The sequence below is a fragment of the Protopterus annectens genome, chromosome 7.part0 (assembly GCF_019279795.1).
Source record: "Protopterus annectens isolate FY-2018-M chromosome 7.part0, PAN1.0, whole genome shotgun sequence".
Taxonomy (NCBI): domain Eukaryota; kingdom Metazoa; phylum Chordata; order Ceratodontiformes; family Protopteridae; genus Protopterus; species Protopterus annectens.
The window spans coordinates 248,755,220-248,781,420 of NC_056739.1; the positions used below are offsets into that span (position 1 = coordinate 248,755,220).

The 26,201-nt window shown below is 43.6% G+C and overlaps 1 protein-coding gene across 1 annotated transcript in view; it reads left to right on the forward strand.

Annotated features, from left to right (window-relative positions):
- The first annotated feature begins 1,247 nt into the window (after positions 1-1,247).
- LOC122806377 (EF-hand and coiled-coil domain-containing protein 1-like) overlaps positions 1,248-26,201 on the forward strand; it is a 194,772-nt gene continuing 169,818 nt past the window's right edge. Inside the window, exon 1 of the mRNA XM_044076731.1 lies at positions 1,248-2,193. Within this exon, the coding sequence (XP_043932666.1) occupies positions 1,599-2,193 (595 nt within the window). The 5' untranslated portion in view covers positions 1,248-1,598. The remainder of the gene's footprint in view (positions 2,194-26,201) is intronic.

Here is a 26,201-nt window from a genome sequence, read left to right on the forward strand (position 1 = left end):
ACATCTTCAATCATCCCAGACTGAGCTACAGTTACAGCTTAAAGCGAAGAACATGGGCATATTACTAAGGAAACTCTTACTCAACAAATTATGTGAGAAATAAGATGCATAACAACATTGAAATGTCATACCTCATCATTCATAAATCACAAGGATATATCAGACATTTTTTTCATAATATTCATTTTATATTTTTTAACTCTTGATTGTAATGGCGAAACATGACTGGCAAAATTGTGTTGTGGTATCGGTATTCAGTGTGTCTCTATGCAAATGATACAATGCTTTATTACTACAGTTTACAAAAGTCTCTAATTGGTGGTCTCTCACTCTCAGTCTCCCTCTTTCTCTGTTTCTCTCTCTCTCTTGACTTTCAGTTTCAGTCTTTTTCCTTTTCTTTGCATCTATTTCTGTCCCTTTCCTGGACAACCCACCCCCCTAATGCAACTTTCAGAGCATAACACTTAACTTGAAACTAGTAATGTCCTGATTGATCTATTTTGATGGACAAATCAATTAATTATTCTTCCAGTGACAACTGATAACATCCCAATTCTAAACTAGGCAACATGAATACATCCTTGTTGAATTACAAATGTATTAGAAACTCAGTATGGAGTGTCCCTCGCTGACCAAGTTATGGCTTCTCTCCTCTCTATTCTATTACTGGGTTATCACCTGCACTGTTTGTGAGGGATGGGTCCTCTTTGGGCAGTTGTATCCTGCAGGGAAAAAAAGTAAAAAAAATGGCAACTGTCGTGAGATCTTAGGGCAAAACATATTTCCTAAGTTTTCTTTAATAGTTGCATAAAACAGTTATTTTCTATCTAAAACACCTATGTTATATGAAATGGCATAAGCAACTCAAACGCTACAATAATAAGCTTTTATTTTGTCAAGAAAGAGTAGTTACGTCCTTTGCACTTGTGGGTATGTTTTGACCAGCAAAATCTCACATTTATAAAAAAAATGTCTCACTTTAGGCATCTGAAAAGGTGGCAAACCTCATTTGTTATCCCATAGGTAATACTCGATTCCGCTATCAATTACTATCAACTTCAGACCATCTTATAGCAAAACAAGTGGGCTGAACAACAACCCAATCTAAACAAACATTTTCCAATTGTTTAATTACAGTTTCTTTAATCCTGATCGCCTTTGTGTACTGAGTGTACTTTCACCCATGATCCACTTGGGTTGACTACAGAGTGTTGAATTGTCTTTCTAGTCTTGATGTTTTAAATACACCCTTAGGACATGTACAGGTAAAATCTCAGGCAACTCTAGTCCTTATCGGTGAGTATCTTTGCCACAGAAGCAGAGCTCCTTCACTAAGTGGAGGTAAGGACCCTTACACAGGCTGAATACAGAAGTAGCACTAGGACCCAGGCACAGCTGTTTTCCCGAGAGGCTCACAGGTACAAAAAAAGTCTGCGCAGCTGCCTTGGTCTGTGCTTTTAGAAATCCGCCTTTTTAAATACTGAGTAAAAACACTTCTACGGCTTTTTACTGGATGTTCTCTCTTCGGATAGCATAACTGAACTGGACACGTTGTCTGCGGGACACCTAATATTATTTTAAACGTACACATAAGTACCATGATCCCTCTTTTGGAATTACCTTCTGATACCAAGAAGGTAAGCATCCCATTAATCCATTTCACACCCCGCAATTTCACAGCTGCGGGGAGCCAGTGGCTCTACAGTGTCCTGTCATATCACTTCAGTCGAGACCCTGGGGTCCAGAATGACATGGTGGTGTCTGTTACTGGAATTGACCAGTACCTCCATGAGATTTTCCATCACTTAACATTTGGTGGGGAGCTCCTGCCGTGGAATGACTTTATATTGTTCTGCTCAACTTTAAGACTACTGGAGGAAGAAACCGAGGTCCTGCACCTTTTAACTGCTGCACCGTCTGCGCTTACATTTCAGGAGTTCAATTCTCGGCTTTACGGTTACTTTCGCTTACAGTCTGCAGGCAGGGTTCAAACACTACCTGCCAGCCAAGTTGTGGAAAGGGAAATCCACCTGCGTTGGTCCCCTGTACGGAGGAAAAAGTATGTATCTTTCAATCTGTCTCCGAATGGAAAGAAAGGCAGTACCTTTTCAAAAATGAACCATCGGGGTTTCGGCTCAATACTCAAACAACGCAACCTGCATGACTGCAAGGGAGAAGTTACTTCATGTCAAGGTAACAGATTGTTAATTACATTTATCCAAGCTTCTCGGATAACCAACGTGACCGAAAGAAAAAGGGCAAATTACTTTTAAAGATGAGATTCTGTAGACTGGTGTTTCTTTGCTACTAAAATAGATCAACATGCAATCATCAGGTTCACGCTAATGTACAAATATAGCAGTTTAAACTTCTCTTTAAAGCGATACCTTTATATATGTCCTAAATTTATTGTAGGATTTGAATAAAACATTTCTTTTGAATTTGAAACAGCTTAATAGTATATAAGTAAATAGAAACAAGACAGATTCTACAACAGTGAGTGAGTTTTTATCTGGACAAAAAACAAATCGAAGTACAATCCTTTGCATTGATGATAGGTGCGTTTTGTCCTGCAAGATCTCACATTTTTGAATTAAGGGTTCTAATTGCAGTTTGTTGAGTATGTGGATTGTCCTGTGAAAAAGTTAATGAACTGTCCTTATTATCTAGAACGCCTTCTTCTGTTCTCATGGGAGCTATGAGCTGCCCACATGAGATTTCAACAACTATTCACACAGATGTATTAGCATTCATTTATCTGTATTTTTTCATAACATGGCAGATTGGTTTTGCAAACATTTTCAGCTATGATGGGTGCCAAAGGTGCAGTCCGCAGAAGCTTGTTATATAAAGAACTAACAAAAGCTGAGAAGTAGGGAGCATGAGAATACACAGAGAGCATGAGCCTAATTTAAATTACAAAGCGTAGTCCTGTCACCAGTTAATACTATGGAATGACGTATAGATCTTAGAAAGGGGGCCACGGGACTATAATCACAAGTATAGACTGCAGAGTAATCTTGAAATGCCATAGATTACAAGTTAATTTCAAGACAAAAGAGTAGCGTGTCCAGAGTACTACTAAAGTGGAACTATAGTGGTCATTGGGTTTAAAATATAAAGATGATAAAATGGAGAAAATGTACTAGAAGCTATGGTGTGTGCAGTGATAACAAAGCAAAGTGCTTATATCTTAGGCAATGCCTTCTACAAACTGACTATCTTGGCAGGGTGAATTCCACATCGCTGTGCCAATTTTAGTTCTGGGCAGCTTAGTGACTCAATGGTTAGATCTTTGTCATGCAGTTTAGTGTGATGGCTGACTTTGATAAATGTTTGCCTGACAGCCACAAGATCTGGCATTCAAGGCAGACCTCCACTCAATGTCTTCTTGGAGTATACATGTTCTCTCTATGTCTGTATAGATTTCAGATGTGTACTGTGGTTTTCTTCCACCTTCCAAAATCATGACTGGCTATTTTTGAATTGCCTATATGTGGAGTTATACGTGCCTATCAGGCTCAGGTAATGGATAAAAATGGCTCATGTACCACTTTACCCTGTTAAATATCAAAATAAGAAAAAGGTATTATGTATCTAATTGCCAGAGAAAAGGGAGGGTATCTCAAGGGTTAGGGCTCTGGTGTCCAGAGATGTGAGTGTATGAAGAGTATGACTGCTGGCTTGTATCTTAGAGTACAACAGCAGTCATAAGTAAAGGAGCTTAATGATGAGGGATCCAAGCAGAAATGTTTCACTGTCTCACAACACGAGGCAGTCATCTGTGTATGAGGAATGTTGTTGTTTAGAGAATGGAGAAAGCGGGAAGAAAATACGGGCTATATTAAAAGTGCTTTGAAATATGGTATTGTAGAAGGTGGTGGGTGTTAGTGGAGGGCATACTCTAGCATATGAATAAGGACCTACATTGCAGTGAAGTTTGTCTTTATTGGAGGAAAATACCCAAAGCCCTGTGACATAGTTTCAATTGTGAAAAAAAAAACTTCTTAACACTAAAATCAGCATGCTAATTGAAAGAGAGAGAGAGAAGGGGTCATAAACCATTATGATATACTCGAAAAATTATATCCGAGAGATCATGTGACCTTGAGGACTTAACCTTTAGTAGGTCCTCAACAGCTTGACACAAGATTTACTGATGTATTTATTTTAGTTTGTTAGCAAGTCTCTGTTAGGCACTAAATACAAATCATCTGAAGGACTTTCTGGTTATACACGGAATTCTTACCTGAAGAAAATACAAAAACGTCATCAGCAATCAGTGATGTTAGAGATGTAATATCTGGTGTAATGTTATAAGTAGTGAGAATAAGATGGCTGTAAGAACTGTTCCTTGTACGATTCTATGTTTAAATGATTGTTCTGTGAGGCCAATGAGTCAAAGATAACTGGAAAGGAACTTGCAAGGATATAATTGTCAATCCAGATGAGTAGGCCAGCATCAAATCCTGGATTTAGTACTTAAGGTATGAGTGAATAAAAGGCCTTATGAAAATTAATAAAGAGAGCTCCAGTAAGTGTATTTCTGTCCATGTTGGAGTAGACTATATCAATATCATTATAAGGGCTGGCAGGGTGCTCAAATATTTCTGGAACTCCTGCCGAATTTGCCTTAGAAAGCCAAAGCTAATAACCCAGTCTTCTGCTGCTATCAGTCTTTTCCAAAAATTTGCTAAGCAAAGGTGGGTGAGTCATAGGCAATAGGCAGCATGTGTTGACAAAACAGTGATTACAGGAAAAAACTATTTTCTTTCTGAAGAAGGAAGAAATGATCCCACTGGAGAGAGAGAGAGTGTATGAATGTTGATAATTGGCTTGGCAATATAAAGAGTGGACAGGTTAAGGTCATGACCTTATAATTCCCAAAGGGGCCAACTGAATTTCATAGTGAGCTCCTGCAAATAAGTCAAAATGCATTTATTTCTAGCACTTGTTAAATAATTTTTGTATCTGGAAGAAAGTGACAGAAAGTAAGTATATCTTGGTGAGATAGTTGACAAAGAAGAAATAATCACTGCATAGTGGGGGATGGAGGGTAATCATCCACTCTTTGATTTGCAGGAAGATAATCTGGGGTACCTGCTTGTGAACATTCAAGAGCTGTTAACTTTACAGCAGGGTGTTCATGGGCAGGCAAACGAGCATTTCTGCATATTGTGATGAGATATCATTTTAGCAGATATTCCTACTCATACCATTTTTCAAGCAACTTAACAGCAGTGAGGCTGATGAATTATTTTCCAGGGATGCCAAGTTTTATCTCTCCATCCAGTCTTATCCATAATATCACTGGTAATGCCTTTTACTGTTCTCTTCGTGAAATAAAGTGTTCTTTCCTGTGATGCTCAACAACCAGCAGACCTTTTCTCACATATTAATTTATCTGATATTATGAATTCCCTAAGGTGAGGCACAGAATATCCGATAACCACAATGGGGTGAACCCTGGGTTTCTAAAGGATCAGAAGAAAATGAAACAGTACTGATCACTGATTCTTTGGTTGTTTTGGAATAAACAGTGTTAGCAGTGAGGATTGACTGAGGATTAGGTGGGGTTCATTTAGTAAACAGTTCTATTTAGCTGAGTAATATTTAGACTCAGGCAGCTGAAGTTGAAATTACCCAGGAGGATAAAGCTTTTCTGAAGTAGAAAACAGTGGTCATATCTCAGTGTGTGTATATCTTCATTATCCAGTCTGATTTATAATCTTTTCCTTAGGCTCTTGTTCAAAGTGCAAGAAGCACAACTGCAATTCTTGGGACATCACCTTTAACATTTCTGTCACTTGAGATTATGGGTCTTGCAGTTCTGAATGGAACCCTCTTTTCATTGTGTTTTTCCTTTCTCTTACCCCCTGTCTCTATATTTTCCTACACACACACACACACACACACACACACACACACACACACACACACACACATCTTCAATTTTAATCTCAATCTCACCATCTCCCAATGCATTGATTTTTTAAATTAATTTTATTAAACTTAAAATATTGTTCTTCTGAGTGACATTTGCCCTTCTGAAGTTGTCATACTTTTTAAAGTTTTACCTGTCTTATTTTGTGTATAAATATTTTGAGTATGAATAAACAAGAATATACGCACACACTTTACCTTCCTTTCACACAGCAGTGTTTCCTTTAAAGGTATAAAAACAACTGTTCCAGAACTTAACCTAGTGGTAGCCCAGTAGTAAATCATCTATTACTACTACTATTGTTACCAGTAATAATAATAATAATCATAGTAACAACAATAATAAGAAGATAATGGTCTGCTTCACTTTCTAAGAAGTTAGCATTAACACTTGCATGTGATTGATATAACCTTCTTATTATGGGCTCAAGCTGTTCCACTTTTGAGTTATATTTTCATTTAGAGAGGCAGCAGCTCCTTCTTGCAGACCAGATGTCATAATGTTCCTACCATTGAGATCACTCTGAGTACTCTGTGATGTCATGCCTCTGATCAGTTTCTGAATGAAAATTATGTATGTGCTGTAAGTTTATGATGAAAAGGGTAACCGGAGATAAAAATATGTATCCACCTAAGTTACTATGAAATTCTGGAATGAAAGCTATCATGCCATGTTATTCTGTATTACTACCAGACATGCTATCCAGACTGCCCTTCTTTAGTGGTTTTATGTATTTCCCTTTCCTTCTCCATGTTGTAAGTGCAAGACTCCATAATAAAAACAAAGCCAAACTATGAACATTTAAGTGTGATATAACACAAGCAGCAGTGAACTTTGAATGTGAATGTCAGTGAGTTCATTTTTCTATTTATTTTTTGTTTTTGCAGGGGTGGGAGGCTCAGTGTGAGGCATGTAACTATGCATTAGCAGGCAATCCTATGCAAATGAGGGGAAGAATAGTGAATCCCAGTTTTCCTCAGGATGTGAGCCAGATCCCAACAGTGTAAGAGTATGAATATCTTGGTGCAAGCCTAGGAGGTAGGTGACATCATGGGGATGTGTCAGGCATATACTGTAAGTGGATTGGTGCCCTGTGGCTTGGGGTTGCACCTAGCTTAGCACAGATAAACTAAGAGGTGTGTCTAAACCTGCCTAGCACTCTTTACAAAGCCTAAGCGGGTGCGCGTGCCACGCACTGGGTTGTACAGGATGAAAAAAGAGGTTAAACCAGGAAATAGCAGCAGTGTGCACAGCTGAGCATTCTGTTTGGCACACCCCAAGGCTAAAACAGAAAGGCAATGGGAAGGGAAAACAGCAGTAGGAAGGTAATCAAGGAGTACTAGCTTAAGTGGCAGATGAAATGTATCGGAACCAGCCAATTACACAAGCAGCAGCCCAGCCCAGAACACTTCTAGAAATTATGCAAACACCTACCCCTCTGGTTTTTCCCACACTCTACACCACCAGTGTAAACAAGCGGAGAACTTTTAACGCTCACAACAGCAAAATGTTAGGGGCTGCAATAGCTATCGTACAACTTGTGGAAGAGGCTGAGGGTGGTGAGGATGTGAATGCTGCCAAGCAACCCACAGTGAGGAGACGGAGAAGAGTGTACAGACCCAGCATAAGCTACCAAGGGCTACATGAGCTTGAGATAGTGGAGCACAATAGGGTGGACAGGGACCTCCTACAGCAAATTGTTGAGCTGCACCGGCCATGCCTCATACACAGAACTAACAGAGGGGAACCCATCCCTGTGGATACCAAGGTATGTGTAGTCCTAAGAATACTAGCTACAGGTACCTTCCAAAGGCCAACTGGGGATATGATGGGGATCTCACAAGCATCAGCATCCAGGGTACTCCACAAGTTCCTGGATGCCATGTCAGCACATGTCGGTGAGCACATATATTTCCCCAACATCCGTGAGGTATTGGCCAGCAATATGCAACTGTTCCACCAAATAGCAGAATACCCTGAGGTAGTGGGTGCTGAAGACTGCACGCACATACACATCAAAGCACCACCCGGTGAGCGGGGTAGGGTCTACATCAACTGCAAGGGCTTCCACTCCTTCAACTGCCAGGTCATATGCGATGCCCAGGGCATAATAATGAACGTGTGTGCTGGCTGCCCTGGAAGCTATCATGATTTCCACATCTGGCATCTGACATAGCTGTACCAGAGATTTGCCAATGGGGGACATCCCACACAGTCACCTAGAGGGGGATGTTGGATATGCAGCGGAACTGTGGCTGATGACACCCATCAGAACTGCACACACACCTGAACAAAAACTCCATCGCACAAACAAGAATCATAATAGAGCATGTGTTTTGGATGCTCAAGTCACGGTTCTAGTGCCTGGACACATCCGGTGGAGCCTTGCAGTACTCACCAGCTACATGTACCTAAATTGTCCTTGTATGTGCCATGCTGCACAATATGATCCCGTGGAAACTGCTGCAGCAGGAACAGCACGGGGCAGGGCCACACAGCCCCCCACCATTGCCAAGGCCTGCATGGGCACAAAGTGACTTGGAGGAGTTACAACCTGAGCCTACCCCAGTAGGCAGAAGGAGGCATGCCCAGTATGCCCTGGCCTTGGCAAAGAGGCAATGCATAGCACATACGCTGACATGGGATGGACCCAGGGAATAACACCTCTCTCTGACTTTTACATACAGTAAAAGGGATGCCAAACATTACACTACCTGTTCCTAACCATGTGTAGGGAGTGTACTATATGCATCCGACATAGGCAGCCCTACAGCACCACCCTCAATACTGGGACACCCACAAGTTAAGTGACTCACACATGCCAGTTGGGGGGGGTCACATACCCAGCAGCAGTCACAGCCAGCAGGACAGGTGTAGAAAAACACAAACAAATGCTGTGCTATGGCCTCTGAATGAGGCCTATGGGTAACCCCCCCCCCCAGGCCTACACAGACTGACTACAGCAGGCCAGGCAGTGGGATGTCAGTTGTGAAGGCTAGGAAGTCGGACACTAATATGTAGTTAATTATAAGCTAAGAGCTGTACTACACTTGTATTCCTCTAGCCAGCACGATAGGTAAGACTACAGACTGAAATTGAAATTAAATAACCGACATACCAGTACAGTCCTAGCAAAAATGTACAAGTGTCAGGTGTGCCCTCCATCCTAGGTAGACATATAGTAACAGTCAGCTGTGCCCTCTCAATCCAGTCTAGAAATAGTAACAGTCAGGTTTGCCCCCCCGCTATGCAGAAATGTAATAACAGTCAATGCCAAATGATCAATGGATACCGTGCAGAGACAGCATGCTACCTGTCGGTGTACAACACAAAGGTCAGCACTGCAGTACAGACTACCTGGACCTGACCCACACATTCAGTGCAAATGGCCATACTGGGCATGCTTATACACTTAAACACATGAAGGCCATGTCTGCAAACACCAGTGGATCAGACATATCTAGTAGTCGCAGTTGTTAGTGCAGACACTCATCAGTATGCACCACTCATGCCTTGCACACACAGTGGATAGGAATACAGACATATATGTAAGGACAACACACTATAATAATCCAAAGGTAGACTGACATAGATGTGTGGAAGATGGTGACTGTGACAAGGAGTCCTCCAGGCCTGTCCCACCCAGCACACAGCCAAAGGGCCCCAAACACATGAGGTGCAGATGTCACTCACTGCAGATACTAGCCACCAGTATCTGTCAGCATAACAGACTATGTGGTGCACGTGCCAGCTGTGCAACATGACTGTACAAGGAAGAAGTCCTCTAGCAACTGTATACACGTACCTGTGAAATATGACCCTGTGTATGCCTGCATGTGTTATGCCAACCCCTAGATGAATGGGTAATGGCCCATGCACACACACTGCCCTCCCCATAGCCCTACTATGACAAGCCTGCTGAGGTCATCCAATGTGAAATACGCCTTTGGGAGAGTTGTAGTCTAGTAATCTCTGTGGCGCATTCCATAACTGCGTACTGTTGTAGTGTGATAAGCTAGTTAGGTAGGAGATTGAATCCCAGACTTGGCAAGTGTGTGTGTGTGTGTGTGTGTGTGTGTGTGTGTGTGTGTGTGTGTGTGTGTGTTGTGTGTCTGTGTGACTGTGTAGAGAGCAATGCTTTCTAGGCTAGTCATACTCCCTACAATTCAAATGCTCAACCTTTGCAAGGCTGCTGATGACATCCACTTAGTAATACAACTCTGGGAAGCTGTAGCCCAGTAATCTCCATAGCTCGTCCTGTAACTGTGTACTGTTGTAGTGTGATAAACTAGTTAAGTATGTGTTCCATTCCCAGACATGGAAAGTGTGTGTGTGTGTGTGTGTGTGTGTGTGTGTGTGTGTGTGTGTGTGTTCTTTGTCAGAGTAGGGAGCAATACTTTTGAGTCCATTCACAGACACTACAACCTCCAGTGGTCCACTTTGACAAGTGTGCCGATGCCATCAACTGTGAAATACACCTTTAGGGAAGGGATAGGCCAGTAATATGGTGCATGCCATAACTGTGTATTGCTGTAGTGTGATAAACTAGTTGTAGGAGTTTTAACCCCAGCCTTGGCAACTGTGTGTGTGGTGTGTGTGTCTGTCTGACTCTGTGTAGAAGACCATGCTTTTTAGGGTAGGCACACTATTGTTAAGGCTGCTGATGTCATCCACCCTGAAATACACCTCTGGGAAGGTTGTAGCCCAGTAATCTCTGCAGTGTGTGCCATAACTGCGTACTGTGATTCAGAACTCTGGTAGGGTTCTATACCCACCCATGGCACTTCCGGATGTTTTGTGCTTGTTTCAATGCCTGTGTAGGGAGCTATGCATTAGAGGCAAGTCACACTCAGTACATTTCAAATGCTGTATTTTGGCAACCCGCTGATGTCAGCCAATGTGTTATACACCTTTGGGGAAGGAGTCCTCCAGTAATCCCCGTGGTGTGTCCTATAACAGCTCCATGCTGTATTGTTTTATAGATGTTTGTCAGGGGTTCTGTACCCACACATGTTGGTTGTGGATGTTTTGTGTGAGTTCCACTGTCGTGTAGGGGAAATGCATTTTAGGCTAGTCACAGTCAGTACATGTCAAATGCCCTTTAGCAATCCTGCTGATGTCAGCCAATGTGATATACACCTTTGGGGAAGGAGTACTGCAAGTAATCACAGTGGTGCGTACTGTAATTGCATAGTGCTGTAGTGTAATAAACTAGTTAGGTAGGGGTTCAACTCTGGGACACGTGTGTTTGTACCTCATACCCTGTGTGGAGGTGGGTGTGCGTGTGTGACACCTGGGCCCAATGTGTAGCGGGTTTTCCAAATTTCTTATATGGTGGCCCTGGTATATATCACAATGTCCACTGTACAGGGGTAACAGCTGTGAAATAGCCGAGAGGCTGGGGTGCATATCCATACCCATACATGTGACAACAAGGCCAAGCAATCACAGTTAGCAACCCCAATATTACCCAGAGCACACTCTCAACCCATGTCTCATACACACACACACACACCCACACACACACATGCCAAGGCATCAGCCAATATCTGTGTAGTACACTGCATATTGGTGACTGATAGTAACTATGGTGTGAATGCAGTGGCCTACAGAGGCCATGGCACCCTGTCCATCAGTATGATAGGCACATAATTGCAGACAGTGTGTCTTCAGTATGTTTCCCACTGGACGCCTGCAACAACTGTGGTTCCATCAAATGTGAAAAACAAAGGACATACCATGCCTTACACATATGCCCTGTATGGACAGATGTCACTGACACCAGGGAACACCCGTAGCATGCTATCAATGTAGGTGCAGGGTCAACCTGCTGTCCATTACCTAGCCCCACCACATGAGGGCAGGACTATCACATCTGATAACATTCTGTGTACACAACATGAGCCAGACAAACCAGGTACACTTCAACATGCCACTGTACATGAATGTGGGACGTGTGCACATCCCAAATACCATCCATGTCATGGTGTATAGAACAAATACATGGCAAGCATTGCACAGCACTGGCCACGCACAATAGTAACCCAGGTGACTGGATGGTGAATACTATACCCACCTGTGTGGGCCATTCTGGACACTACACCCCTTAGCCATAATGCAGACCATTCTCGTGTGGCCTGATGCCAAGGTATATCCCTCACCTAGCCTTGAACAGCTATCTGGCACCATCAACCACTACACACCCATGAAGCAATGCAAGCTGGTACTAGCACCCTGTGTCTGTGTGTGGTGTACGATGCTTCCAACCACATTCACACCTAGTACCACCCCCCCATTGATTGCACATACTGAAGCATGCTCTCTAATGTCAGACACCATCACATACACATTGACCATAGAACCCCAGGATAACCCCTATGGGCCAATTGATACCTATGTATTACTGTATTGTGGCAAAGTAACTAGTTAGGGAGTGTATTCGTTACCCTGCCAAGTGTGGCAATGTGTATGAGTCCCTTAGAGAGTGTGGCTGTGTTGATGCTGATACCTGTTCATGTGGACAGGCTCATCTGCTACACCTACTGTATCACAACAGTGTTGCAGATGTCACTTACCAGCATTTATACGTCTGGACAGCTCACCAACATGTAAGCTATGTGGCGCATGCAATAACTGCATACACATGTAATAGCTATGCATAGTCAGTCAGGTGTTTTAAACCCCATATTGGTAGGTGTGTGACATAAACATGCTTACGATTTACTCACCCACACCTTCCCTAACATACTTTTGTCTCTGTCCCTCTCACACCCTGGTGGATGTGTGATATACACCTGCTTTGCTAGGCAGCAGCTTGTGTTTTGTAAGTGATGGTCACGATCAGCTGATGGCCTCTGCACGAATTGCAGTCCTCCTCTAGCTGAGTGCATGTGGAACAGCTGTGCATTCCCATAGCCAGTTGCATGGAAACACACTCCAATATCTAGGAACATCATGTTGGTGTCGGCCCTTTACATCCACTGTGGGCAGGAACTAAATCTGTTGTTTGGCGAACGGCGTCTCAGATGGATTGGGGATTTACCTCTAACAACTTACACTGTGGAAACAGGGCAACACATAGGAGGGGGATGTACCTGTCCAGACTACAGACTGTAAATGCTGCTATACTGCATGTGGAGTAATGTTGGTTTAACAATGTGTGTGTGGATATGGCTGTCCTACATGTTGTAATACCTGCTATGCCAATTCTATGTTTGAGGAATCTGCATCTGCAGGGTCGTCTGCAGACTGGGCAGTGTGTTGTGCCCTTGGTGTCATGTGTTACCCACAGAACACATATCTGTGAACTGCGGACGGTAGTGTGAGGATTGCAGTATGTAGATGGTGAAAGCCGTAACAGTTACTGACTTCATGTCCCTCATAGGACACATATTGCAACAAACCTTGTTACGACAGTACATGTATGAGGTTATTACAGCAACATGTCAATATTAGCCCTGTGTATGTGCTTCCAGCCACAACTTTGTCAACCTTTGTACATATGTTGTGCATTAAGTTGGGGCATATGTGCTGTACACCATCATTAGTGTCATCATATTCGATAGCAAGCCAATGAGATATCAGACTGCTACACATGTTATGTAGAGTACGGGTAATATTTGCTGACATTACCAGGACATTCCATGGCTATTTGTACAGTACTGAGGTCTGTGTAACTATGGTGAATGTCGACAGTGTGTGTATTGTTAACATGTTCTTTAGACTGTGTACAGACTGTGGTAGATGTCCTTGTTATAGGTCACGTCCTATCTGATGTTATATGATTCTCCACTGTATGTTACCGTATTGGTTTACATGCTTCTAGGGCCATACACCCATGTCCCATACTACAGACAGACAGCAGACCACACCGTGTAGCAGCCCAGTATATGTAGGGTTAGTCTGTGAGTGGCACATATGAGGATGGTGTTGAACAGCTGGTCCATATATGGTACTTTTATGCTAGCTTACCATATGTGGCTGTGGCTGTGTTTATATTGGATTTTGTTATGCACCTTAATATCTAGTGGGTAGTATGTGGCCATGGCACCCCTGTACCAGTGGCTATTATGTGTCAGGCCAGACAGGGGTGTGTGAATGCATAACCTATGGTGGCATATGTATACCAGTTATATGTTATACCCATCTACATGGCTGTTAACATCCATATTGTCATGCATGGTACACATGTTTAGCACTAAGGGGTTCTGTGTATACCTGCAGACTGTAAAGAGTGTTTCAGAATGTCCACAATTATTGGCCAATATCTGTGCTGCAGTCCACGGGGACATTACTTGCTATCAGTGGTATTTTACCAGGATGTCCTTAGGATGTCTGTCAGTAGCCAATGGCACACATGTGGAAAGCAGATGTGACCTCCCACACACACGCCATGTCTGTGAAGACAATCCCAATTACAGTAGCAATAGTCTACCAATATACCTGCTATACATACCTGACATCCACTTGCACTATGACGTTGGGACTATAGGGGCTGGGCTAGGTCTACACTCCGTGTTCAGGACATATGGTGAGAACATCTGCACATATAATCATATATATATATATATATATATATATATATATATCCATGATTGCACATATAATGGGTATGTATATGTACATAGATATACATATACACACCCATATATATATATATATATGTATATATATATATATATATATATATATATATATATGCATACATACATATACAGAGCAATATATGTCTACAGATATACAGATAGTGATACATATGCACATATACGTATGGATATCTACAGATATATCAACAGTAGTAGGTATATCGGTATAGATATGTATGCACATATAGTCATAGATATTTATATACAAACATAACTAGACATATCTGTACACATGGATGTGCATACATATATAGCTATATACACATATATTTATATGTACATATAGGTATACCTATATATACTCCTATGTATAGATACATATATGTATACATATGTACATACAAAGAGGTGTAAACATGGCCACATATATGTAGCACTATACAGATGTGTATACAGACATATGTATGTGTATACCTGTGTATGTACATGTAGACATCTATACACCTATATGTATACAACCATATACCTGTCAGGAGTAAACATCACTGTTGCGTATACCCTCCCACATGTATCCCACCATATGTATCTGCTGTGGGTACATTAGGATAAACAGCATATGTGATGCAACAGTCATGTTAATGACAAGGACTACACAATCTAGGACATAAAGGCAAGTGTTCAATACCACTCAATTTGGGTAATGACAGCTATATTGATAACACAACAGCTGTTCCCACAGTGGTCATGTGTTGTGATGTCAGTGTAAAGGGCCCTGAGTTCATGACCTGCAATGGCTGCTCATTTTGTTGGTGGGCAGAACAAAGTCTGTTATATACAGAGTGGTTAAGGCAGTGTTTGTGCAATGTAGGCCACACACACATCAGTATCATGACATTGCTAGGTAGGGATCTAGTCCCAGTGTTGGCAAGTAACTGTGCATGTATGTGGATATGTCTACATCAGGTTGCAGGGTATACATGCCTCAGTGGGCCACCTGTCCATGTGGCACAGGCAATACCCGGAACAGTAACCTGTGAGATGTGTTTGACTGTACCCCAGATATGTCACTGCCATGGTGTCAGCACAGTGACATATCCCATTGTGCAAAATGACCACAGACCATCCTCATGCTGATACATGTACACCTACAACACAATTGCATATCAGTTTGCAGGCCACAGCCAGGCAGTGTTACTAAAAGCTAGATGGCATCATTGCTGGATGGCTACACTACCTGTCAAATATGCCTCACAGTCTACACCCTACAACATGTTACACTGCAGGACTGTGGTACACTGGTGTACAGTCACCATGTGCATCAGAACCATATCAGCCTGTCCCTGTATCGATGGTACTGATGACAGGGATAGGGCACAGGTATCATCATATACACAGGGCATCCTCATGCTGAGACATGTTCACCCACAACACAATTGCATAACAGTTTAGAGACCAGAACCAAGCAGTGTTACTAACAGCTAGATGGCATCATTGCTGGATGGCTGCACTACCTGCCAAATATGCCTCACACTCTACACCCTACAACATGTTACACTGCAGGACTGTGGTACACTGGATTACAGTCACCATGTGCATCAGAACCATATCAGCCTGTCCCTGCATCGATGGTATGGATGACAGGGATGGGGCACAAGTATCATCATATGCACAGGTTGTGTTGTTGGTCTGCCAGAGGTCAATGGTGGGCCATACATTTGACACCGTGCGTGTGTGTGTGGATGAGGGGTGTACACTGGGGAGCTGGCTGAGGTGATGTGGTATGTATAGGTATGAGATTGTCCTAGGTGTGTTTGCATAGTGTGTGGGTATGCATGCGCACAGTTCTGCCTTCTGGCTGCCCTACACAGGTGTTTATGGACAGCGGCAGACCATACCTGGCAGGGTGTGCAGTTCACTGCCTCTGGCCATAGACACATGGACTGTGCCTGCCAGGGGTTCCACGAGCACATGCAGGTACAGGCATTGAAGTGCTACTCTTACCTGCTGATGACATTTGTCCGCTGGTACCATATCCCTCCTGGGACTGGCCAGGACCAAGTGCATGTGGCCTGGTGTGGATAGCACACCCCCCACACTGCCGGGGCTGCTACTGCCACTACGGGAGCCCCTTGTTGTCCCATCACTCCCATGTTGAGTGCCAGCTGTTGGTGTTGTTGGGCCATGTCCACACGGGCATTGCCGCATCATCACCACATGTTGAAGCACGGACACACCACGGCTGATGAGGGCCATCATCTCATCAGGCCATTTATCTGCTTGCACATTTGAAACACTGATGGCAGCTGCCACTTCATGGAGGTTGACTCCTACAGTCATGAGTGCAGCCCTCTGCAGCCTAAGGCCCTATCTGGTGTAACACTGAATACGTGTCTGTGCTGCCATTACAGCCTGGAACATGCTTCTGCTGGTTGCAGCTATGTTGCGTATGTCAGGAGCATGATGGCCAGCGGCCCTACCATGAGCACCCTGGGACATTTGCCTGTGTGACAGCCTGCTGGACATCTGGCTATGCCTGCTGCAACTGGACACAGTAGGCATGGTTATCACACTTTCCCGCGCATTGCCACTGAATGCCAGCTGTCCCCTCTCCTATGGCCACTGGTGCTGGGGTGTGTATAGGCACTGTAACTGTGTGTGGGGGTGGGGTGGCTAAAAGGGAGATGTCAAATGTTGCAGTTTCATCCCCTGACAACCCCATCTGTGCCTCACCATTATCATCATCATCATCGGTGTCTGTATGGACACCTACATCAGATTGGGTGCAGGAGGGACCCTGACCCACCTTGCCACCTGTGGGGGAAAACAATAACTACACTTTAAAACCTGTACAGCATTGCTTAACAGTACACACACACACACACACACACACACACACACACCTCCATATTACCTACCTGCCCATGGCTTTACAGATAGCCCCACGTATATGACCATGTGTTAATCGCATTTGTTAACATACACACATTGCTACCACTCATTAACATCACAATCCTCTAAATGCCCACACAAGTGGTCACAACACAAGGCCTGTTGCTACATTACCTACCTGACCTGTGTGTAGTGGAGTAACATGCCCTCAGTGCTGTCATTCGGTATGCACCCTCTGTATGGCCAGAATGATGTGCATGGCCCCTATATGTGTGGGCTACTATGTTGTACCCATAATACCTCCCACTGGTGTGTCATGTATGTAATGCTCAGTACATGCCGGATATGCTGCTCCGGCCCATCATGTGTCAGCTGTAATATGCAGATACACTCCTGGTGTTGACTATTACTTCCCCAATGCATCTGTAAAGCTGCATACATGGCCTGTAGGTGACCTCTCCGCTGACAGCAATATTAAATGTGTACCTGGGGTCTACCTTCCCTCTGGATGCCTCATCCAAGCTACAGGTCATATTATACTTTTTGCTGTCCTGTGAGTATATGACAGGTATTCCTCTTGTGCAATGTGGCACTCCATGTCGTGCACAGTCCCAAGGGGGGGGGGGTACAGCCATATGAACACTCCACAATCACACATGTGCAGAGATGCCCCACACACATCATACATGCATCTACCTCCCACCACTTCACCAGAGTGACCCTGCAGGCAAACTAACTAACCAACAGGATACACACACACACACACACACACACACACACACACACACACACACACACAGGTGAGGTTGCACAATGATCGTACACACAGTCCTCCAATTACCCATCAGCCAACATGTAGAACATATGGTACAGAACAGCATGCAGTTTAGCTATACTCACACCATGTTAGCAGTGGTATACATGTGTATGATGCATGTGCTGTGACTAGGTGATGCCCCTTCCTCTGGATACCTCTGCACCCATGTACACATTATTGCTGTGCACCTGTTCTGCACCCTGTCATGTACTGTGCACCACAACTCGCAGGTGTCAAATGGAATGTGTAGTACCATGTCAGTTATGCCAGTTGTACCTCTCAAATCCTCTATGTGTTTCATCAACACATACCTGAGATGATATGTGGACTGTGTTGTCATTGGTAAATCCCAAATGCCTGATTTACAGCTGTCAACATCAACAGACCATGTATGGCAACTGCAGAAATGCTTACACTGACGACCATCAGAGCATACCATGGCTATGGGGGATGTACACATCTGGTATGTAACACATGTCCTGTACATTCACATGCAGTGTCTACAGATTGTGTTAGGTGTGCGGCTGCTGACAGCAATGCATATACGCTATGTGGGGATATGTATGCACACCCTTATCATGACTGTTTATCACACCTCTTGTGTGTACTACAGCAGTCACTGCTCATGGCAGGGGTATACCAGTGTGGGCCTTCTGCAATTGCCAGTGTATGAGTGTATGTTCATCCTAACCTACACATGTTCCCCTATTCTGCATGATTGCAAGGTCTATTCATGTGCACATCCCATGGTGTTCACACAATGCCATCACTATTGCAGTGTGGGTAGGGTTATGGCTGCCACAGGTCCTGAACCAGACTATATGCAGATAGAGCCATTCCTACCATCCTTAGGATCCCTGCTGCAGTACACTGGTGTTTCATGCTGAGAACCCCCCTTCAGCATTTATGCAGATGCATGACAGGTAAGCCCTACACATATGTGTCAGCTTGCAGTGTCCCATACACTGCAAACCACATGTTGCAGCTTAGACCCAGCTGATAATGTGGACTACTGTAATGCCATATGCCATAGTGTATCTCAGTAGCAGTTGGCATTGCTCTACAGGTATGTACACTGGTATTGTACCGTATATGGGTGTTGTCCAGAACATGTCGCTACTGTAGGCCATGTCTACCAACAGTATGTTACCCCCTGTGGACACATTTTACAATGACAGAATGTTGGTTGTCATGCAGGTGTGTGACATACCCTTTCAATACCCCATCATGTTTGCCCCTGTGAGACCATGCATTTCACAGCAACAATACATGCACATGTACAGCATGCATTCAGGTTAGGTGTGTTAGATGTGTGCATGGAATATCACATCACCATTACATGTCCGATATGTTGGCATGCATCTACATAAGACATACTCACCAGCTTCAGGCTGCTGCCTTGCTGTTACCCCAGAGGGACCTACATAAGTAGGTGAGATATGCAATGTCAGTGGCCACACCTGTGGCACTGCTACAGGCTGGGTGCAGTACTACCTTACATAACCATAAATTCACACAATACTACTACATCTGGACATCTGTTTATCACTACAATGCAGCAACACAATATTTGTATGACATAATAAATGTGCATGATCTACCTGTACAACTGCGGATATTTACACAACAGTGGTCTACTGATGTGCCCTGTGTCCTTACCTGCATGCTCCTCGGCTGTTGTGTGGGTGGCACCCAACTCCATGAAGGGGTCCAGTGGTTGATTGTTTCCAGATGGGCAGCTGTCATGAGGCTGGCCAGGAGCTCCTCCACACATGTCAAGGGGGGATGGATGGCATGTCCCCCCATGGCAAGGTAATCCCCCTGAAGTGCGGCAGCATGCCAACGGGCATTGCAAAGCAGGTGACTGTGGTTATGTAGGCTGACATCATTGACCCTGTGGACGAGATTGTTCCACAGGGCGGTCCACTCCTGCTGCTCTTGTGCTGTCTTGCCAGACAGGACCTGGTAGTGCAGAACCAGGTGGTTTATGATGACATCATTCTCCTCCATGGAATATGCTGGCAGCCTTATCTGTGCCATCTTGCCTGAAAAACATGAGGATGGGAACAGGTCTGAGTGACTCATATGGCAAGGTTACCACAGTTCATAATACACATCTCTGTTACCCCCCACCATATCAGCTTCAACAGACTATACACACCTCATTAGGTATGGCTACAGCTTAACTGCCATTTGGACAGATTGTGTAGTGTACCACACCTTCTATGTGATTGTAGCCATGTCCCCTCTGTAGACACTAACATTGCTGGCCTGTTAAAGACTATTCTCTTGCATGCCATTGTCAGGGCCACTATGGTTACATATATGCCAGTAGTATGGCTGCTCTGAAATTGCTGCACATCTGACAGTCTGTGTTATAGGGGGGATTCTATGCATGCTGTTGGACATGTACCGGGATTGTGTAGACTATTACTACCAGCATATGTACTATGACAGTGACACAATAACATGTATATGTTCTAATGGCCAGCTTATCCACCTCTCCACACCCATCTGACCAGGATACCTGGCCACATCACGTGTGTGCCAACCTGGGGCCTCCTCGTGTACTGTTACAGCAATACCATCAGGTGGAATTACGCAAGGGATGTTGGCCCAACCCCCTCAGGGCACACACCAACATGTTCCTGTCCCCTGAGCTCAAGTCTAGGGTCTGTTCTATACCAGGCTCCACAGACACATGAGTGATGTGCTACATCAGTCTTAGGCACCCAGTACATATTCACATGGCCAACATGCTCCTCCTGCTCAGCCACCAGATATGGCACCTTCAGGACGTGGACTGCTGTTGTGAGTGGCAGTTGGTGGGAGCCTTGTTCCCATTGTGCCCATATTGGGGACCATGGGGCATCCACATCACGGATCACACACACCATCCACGATGTTTACCCACCACGTGTCACATACCACCCCTGTAGAATGTCCTCTATATCTACCAGTCCTGACCACCTCCAAATGTGTATCTGCCATACTTCCCCATATTTCCATTGCATACTTCACAGGCGGGGGCATTGTGGTGCTAGGACGGGACTAACATGTGACATACCAGTCCATGGTGCACACACTGCCAGCTGTAGATATCTGTCTGTATTGCTATGGGTGCTGATTGCCTCCCACATAGCACACATCACTGTGGTATTGATATAGGGGACATGTCTTTCAATACATATCTGTATGTGTGTTTGCACAGATGTAGACATTTGCATATTGGTATTTATCTATGTGTGTAGATATATGTGACTTCATACATATGTGCACATATATATGTCTACACATGGGTATATGTATATTTCTGGACATACATGCTGATATACATTTATCCTTAGATATTAAATCTGTGACATGTACACATATGCATACCTATATGTGGGGTACATTCAGACATCAGCTCCACAATATCATGGCACCACCCTGCACAGCTGCACTGTTCTGCTACAAGACAGACAGGTGCCACATGTGGACATGGCCTGACACTGATGGAGTATATGTGGGACCTGTTTTCAGGTAACTCTCTTACACACCTATGGCATTTCGCAATGCTACATTACAGATTCACCTGAGTATCCTGTCAGTGGTGGTCCGTGGTTCCCACATGTCCATCAAACTGGCATTAATTCCACCACTAGCTATTGGCCACATCATATGCATATTCCCCATTACACAACACACACTATGATGGCTTACATCCTGTCTGTCAGTTCTGACCTGCACAGTTAACAGCTATGGCCCTCTACCCACAGGGACAAACACATTTGTCCATAGCAGTTGTTCAGTTGACCATCATCACAACAACACCTGCTGGCACATGTAACACATTCCACATCATCTATCACAGTACTATGTACCAGGTACTGCAGTCTTACATGTATATATACTTCACGTACCTGTTGTGGGAAGTATGTATTACTGACTGACAGCTGCATAGCTGGGTGCGTTTTCAGCTCTAAATGTTCTTTGCATTTTTTTTTTTCCTGTTTGCTTTCTCTATCCTGTGACTGGATTGAGCTGTTTGGGGTAGATTGCAGCCTGGCTTTAGTAGGTGATGCACTTGATCAGGTGATGGCCTCTGCACCAATCAGTGTCCTACACTTGCTAACTGCATGCAGCTTGCTGTGTAGTACTTCCAGTTACCACTGTTATGGCAACCAGCTGCTATAAATCATTACATCATGTGGGCGTGGTCCCTTTACCTTTCCTCTGTGATGGACATCCTTCTTGTGTGTGGGCATCTGTGCTACAGACAGCAGGTAGCAGTACCTCTTCCAGAGGAACCGACACACTTAGGCCAGCTACATATTTGTAGGTGGTTCCAGAACTACAGACAGAGTGTGAGTAGAGTTGTGTTATGCTTTGTATAGTAGTAGTGTTACAGGGTGTGTGTGTGTACATACTAGTTTGCCTTGGAATGTAGTCTGTCTGCATAGCTCTCAACTGTGGGCCTATCCTGTTTGTGGCCAGAGGTGTGCCTATCATGTGTCGTCTGCCCACCACACAGGTTTTGTGTCCGATATGTCACTGGCAGTGTGTGTGTGTGTTGAGTGCTATCAGTACATGCCTATATCCATTGTTTCTAACCTCAATTCCCTGACTTAAGGGTAGGTTGCAGACTATCCTGTAACACCAGAAACTTGCTTAGTGTACGGTAATAGTTTCCCACATATAGACCTGTGTTCCAGCTTCTGTGCTCCACCTACATACCAAGCTTTGCACATATGGCATGCTGTCAGGGGCTGTTCTGTAGTGGGCTGTGTGGATATCACACTGCCATTGCTACCATCAGTCCACTGCTGTTGTATCCCCCACACGTAAAGTGGTGCTGGGGCCATATATGTGTGGGCTACACCAATACAATACATGTGTGTCCTTATGCACTCCAGAGGCCATTGTATGTAACAGTGGTATATGGGCCCTGTAGTATTGAGTCAGGGGGGATGCACCATAACTAACATAGGCTGTTAAATGTGGGGGTATCAGGGGTGAGCTGCCTTAAGGTATCTGCATGTATAGTACCGTATACTTCACCTATATTAACATTACTCTCATATATTGGGTTAATGCAGGCCTATTGCCTCCTGCCATACAAGACTGTTCTGCTTGTCAGTGTGCTTGTGATGGTGTCACTTATGCCTTGTTATATAACAGTTACATCCCATTTGGTCAACTGAAGTCTTCAACACCTAGTGAATTTGTACAGAGTGTAGATGGAGGCTGCTGAACTATACAACTGTATTGCATACTGTTGATTGCTTGGTATCCTGTGGCTCTGTATGTCTTTACTATTGTACAATATGAAGGCATTGGCTTGGACAGTGACAGTTTTGAACCTTTCCAGACTACTGTCTTAGTATCACTGTTTCACAGTTGCATTACTCTGTTTATATGGATGTCAGTGTCTGCACAGCTATATAACATGGCATATAGAACTGTAATAGTACACAAATAAAGGTTTTCCATTTCTGCAAACCTGTGTGTGTGGTGTTTTTCCTATGACCTCTCTGTGGGTGTACGTTGTAGGTAATGATTGTAATTGTCTGGGTGGCCCATACAGTGTCCAGTTGTTCAAGTGTGAACTGTAGGCATAGTGGCTGTTCCATATTATGTGCACCTTCTACATATGTATCTTACTGTACATATCTCTGCGTATATATATATATGTATGTATATAAAATGTGTATATGTATATATATATATATATATATATATATATATATATATATATAAAATGTCATGTCTGCCTATGTATTCTTTGGTAATACCATTTATGTAATCTTGTATTACTTGTATTATTGTATCTGATAACTCGGAGCTTATCTTCCCGGGCCTCCACTGAAAATGGACATGGCTTCAAATGTAAAATAAAATAAAAATAAAATAAATTATATATATATATATATATATATATATATATATATATATATATATATATATCTGCATATATGTATCCTGGGGATGTTGATAGCTTCCATATTTTACATCTCCTATGAGAGACAGACTGTACTGCATGATATGTTAGCAATACCAGCCTGACATGTTGTGCACATCATGTCAGGTCCTTCTTATGGGATCTGTAACACTTTAGTGTATTGCAGGGCAGGCGTGTTTGGCTGTGATGGGGGGGGGTATGCCTATTCGTACATGACGTATATTGTTTGGGGCATCTCAACCACATTAATGGTGCATGTGGACATATTTGTATTTGTCAATCTGCCATTGCTATCTACAGATGTGTGGCCATATATATATATATATATATATATATATATATATATATATATATATATATCTCTATATCTATATCTATATCTATATCTATATATATATACACATCTATTGATAAGTTGTGTCTGTTTAGATATTAATATATTTACTCACACACATACATTTACATGTTGGAATACATTCTCTGTACTGTTGAATGACTGGGCTGGTTGATATGTTTTGAATACATCAGGGTTATGTATATCTGACATGGCTTAGTGATAAATCTACTTTGGTTATGGTGTGAGCTTAGCAGAGGTTGTTTATTTTGTTGCTGGGCAGAACAAGGGCCATTGGATACAGAGTGCTTATGGCACCTTTAAGCAGTTGCTAGCAGGTTTGCATGGAGGTAAGCACTACTATCTTGCCGTTACATCTTCTTTCAGGGTGTTAGCTTCAGATTTGCTTAACCAGTGTAGGCATTGCTTACCGCCATGGAAACGGGCTTAAGCCCTCTTACTAGTGCTTGCTTATGCTTACTATTGCTTATTTGTGCTTAAACCTGCTTACTAGTGCCTTATTCATTCTGACACCGATACTTCACATGTGCATTTCTTGCAGTACTGCACTTCATAAATATGTTATTTAGTGGGTTTGCAACAAAACTATGGTTATAACGTGCTTTACCATGTAGATTGTGCTGTAGTGGAACTCGAACCTGGAATGCCTGCTCATTAGGCAGATGCTCTTCCCACTACACTATTGCTGTGCTGCTTCATTTGCTGTGTTCCAGCTTCTGTGCTCCACCTACATACCATGCTTTGCACATATGACATGCTGTCAGGGGCTGTTCTGTAGTGGGCTGTGTGGATATCACACTGCCATTGCTACCATATCTTCCATAATTTCATACCCATGGTTCCTTCCCCTGCCCCCTGAGCTCCACGTACATAGCAGCCATCCCTTCTCCAGTTGCTAGCCCAGCCATACCACACCTCCACACATTGCCCTCTCTCCACATCTTGGTACGTATCCAGTATACTGTCTCGACCCAATCTTCTTCAGGCTTTTCATCCATTTAGTCCACGTACGTACAAGCCTTACCATGTTCATCATTTGAGACATGTGTAAACATCGGATTGACTCTGTTTCTGGTTCGTCTCACCAGGGATGGACCTGTTTTGTGTCAAGATTAGACTTAGCTGGTCTACACTGTTTCTCCCACTGGTAGCATCCTGCCAGGGTTTAAGAAGAAGTGGTTTGCTCACACACCTGCTCAGTCTCATCTCCCAGTTCAGCAGAACCAACATCCCAGGTTTGACATACTGCTGTATGTGTATCTGCCATGGCTTAGTGGTAACTCACTTTGACTATAGTGTGCAGGGTCTGGGGTTTGCTTCTTGGGAGTGCAGATTATTTTGTTCCTGGGCAGGACGAGAGCTGTTTGGATACAGAGGGACTAAGGCACTTTTAAGCAATTGTAAGCGGGTTTGTGCTGGTTTGGGCGAGGGTAAGCAATGCTAACCTCCGGTTACAGCTTCTTACACTCAGCTAGCTTGTACATTGCTTAACCAGTGTAGGCGTTGCTTACCACTGCGCAAACTGACTTAAACCCGCTTACTGCTGCTTAAAAGTGCTTACGCCGGCTTGCCCCATGCTAATTTCTTTAAAAGAAAAGAAAAATGGGTTGATAGGAAAGTGGTGAAAAAAGGGGCACAAAGAGGGAAAGACAGTAGGGAAAATAGCC